The sequence below is a fragment of the Palaemon carinicauda genome, chromosome 42, assembly GCF_036898095.1.
Source record: "Palaemon carinicauda isolate YSFRI2023 chromosome 42, ASM3689809v2, whole genome shotgun sequence".
Classification (NCBI taxonomy): Eukaryota; Metazoa; Arthropoda; class Malacostraca; order Decapoda; family Palaemonidae; genus Palaemon; species Palaemon carinicauda.
Genome location: NC_090766.1, coordinates 41,771,806 through 41,774,305, shown reverse-complemented (window position 1 = coordinate 41,774,305; position 2,500 = coordinate 41,771,806). Strand labels below are relative to the sequence as shown.

At 30.6% G+C, this 2,500-nt stretch overlaps 1 protein-coding gene across 1 annotated transcript in view; it reads right to left on the bottom strand.

The window, feature by feature from the left end:
* The window catches only part of LOC137633121 (histone H3.v1-like), a 51,866-nt gene extending 50,215 nt beyond the window's left edge, over positions 1-1,651 (bottom strand). Inside the window, exon 1 of the mRNA XM_068365282.1 lies at positions 1,543-1,651. Coding sequence (XP_068221383.1) covers positions 1,543-1,651 — 109 coding nt within the window. The remainder of the gene's footprint in view (positions 1-1,542) is intronic.
* Between the last annotated feature and the right edge of the window lie 849 nt (positions 1,652-2,500).

Here is a 2,500-nt window from a genome sequence, read left to right as displayed (position 1 = left end):
ATACACAGACAGGCATTCATATACACACATGCATAATATATACATATACATATACATAGTATGTGTACACGTAACATATACAAAAGTACCAAATAAAAACTTTCAACCCTTTTCACCGAATACAAAAAAAAAAAAAAAAAAAAAAAGGAAAAAAAAATGACCTCCAGAACTTGTCATAGGATTTGGAGTTTACCAGATATATATGAAGAAGGAGAAGAATAAAAAAAATTGACAGAAAAATATCCCCCCTAATAAAAAAATAGAAAAGGATAAAAATAACCTTATTTACTGAAAGAGAATAAAGAAAAAACGGAAATAAAAACAAATTTGACAGAGAATTTGAATAAAAAAAAATAATATTTTACTGAAAGAATGAATAAAAAGAAACGCTAAAAACCAATTTTACAGAAAGAATGAATAAAAAATAAACGAAAATAAAAACCGTTTACAAAAAGAATGAATAAAAAAAAAACGGAAAATAAAAACAGATTTCACAGAAAGAATGAATTAAAAAATAAACGAAAATAAAAAGATTTTACAGAAAGAATGAATAAAAAGAAATTAATCTATAAACAAATTTTACAGAAAGAATGAATAAAAAACGAAAACCAAAATTCTCAGAAATAAGGAATAAAAAAAAAGTGTCTAAATATAATTCATAGCAATAGGTAAAGGCAATAGACAAAAGAAAAGAACGCCTCTCCTATTTTGAAGAAATGCAAAACTTAAAAAGAGGAAATGCAAAAAATGCAGAAATAGCGAATACAAAAATATTAAATAGAAGAATGAAAAAATGCAAAAATATGTAATACATTTTTTAAAGAAAATAATAGAAACAATGTAGAAATGAGTAAGATAAAAAGCAAAAAAGAAAATACAAAATGCAAAAAATGCGCAAAAAGGTAATGCAAAAATTAGAAAAAAAAAAATGAATATGCAAAAACTGAAGAAATGGGTATTACAAAAATGTTAAAGAAAAGAATAGAAAAAAGACAGAAACGGGTAATGCAAAAAAAAAGGAAAAAAAAAGGGAATATGAAAAAAATGCATAATTAGGTAATGCAAAAATTGGAATAAAACGGAAATGCAAAAATTGCAGAAATATGTAATACAAAAACTTTAAATAAAAAATAGACAAAACAATGCAAAAATAGTTAATACAAACATTTTAAAGAAAAGAATGAAGAAAATGCAGAAAAGGTTAATACAAAATTTTAAAGAAAAGAATAGCAAAATATGCAGAAATGGGCAATGCAAGAAAAATTGCAACGTGCAACAGAGTTAAAACCGCTTTTCTGTGTTCTTCAAGATTTGCAAGAAATTTACCGCCTCCAGTTTGTCTCATATCTCCCTTGAAAATATCTCGTATTTATCCTTGAACCGCAGCCTTGAAATTCTGCTATCTTTATTGCTTTCTAATTTGCATAAGAAAGATGTTCCCTAAGTCCTTCGTGCTCTTAAATTTAGGCAATGACAAAAAAAATGGAAAAAAAAAATGCGAAAACTAGAGATCTTGAAGAAAGATCTTATGTTTTTTTTAACTCTCTTCTTCTTCTTCTTCTTCTTCTTCTTCTTCTTCTTCTTCTTCTTCTTCTTCTTCTTCTTCTTTTGCATAGATAACGCTGCTTAAGAAGGCAAGGAGAAGGATCATGTTCGCGGTAAAAATGCCGAGTAAATTCGAAAAGAAGTTACAAGATAATTCATGAATGTTACTTTTTTTGAAAAAGAAAAGAAAAAAAAAGATGAGCAATATTCATTCCTAAACAAGAGCATGGCTGCCTCCTTCTTATCATGATGCTTATAAGGTTTTGGGGTAAATACAAATAATTGTATAAATGCTACTTTCGCTAAAGTTATAGGAAGATTGATAGCAGTTTTGCTATCTTCCTAAAATCGGAGTTTTATCAAAGGTCAATCGATCTCTTATGGAAGTTAGTGTAATAATTCAAATATTGTAGCCATCAATACGGTTTTATCTCAGGTCAATCGCTGTAATGAAATTTGTAATAATTAAATTCTAAAGGAATATTAAGGGTTGTGGTAGCCTGTTGGTAACGTCTTTGCCTGGTGATCACTCAAACTTGTTACTTTCTTTGGTCGCTGCAGCCTCAACATCTTTGTGAGCTAAGGATGGGGGGGGGGGGGTATAGATCCATCTGCTGAGTTATCAGCAGCCATTGCCTGGCAGTCTCTGGTCCTAGCTTTAGTGGAGAGGTGGCTTGGACGATGATCATGTATATTTATGGTCAGTCTCTAGGGCATCGTCCTGCTTGCTAGAACAATGTCACTGTCCCTTGCCTCTGCCATTCATGAGTAGATTTTAAACCTTTAAACTACTTCTGGCTGAATCCCTCGTCAGGCTGGGAGGAGCAAAGAGAAGAAAAGCCCCCTCCTTTTTGTATGTCGGCTAGCCCCCAAAATTGGCGAAAGTGCCTTGGTAGAAAGATAGAATAAGATAGATGTATTTGTTTCTGGCGCTATCTTTGTTCTTAGACCGTCA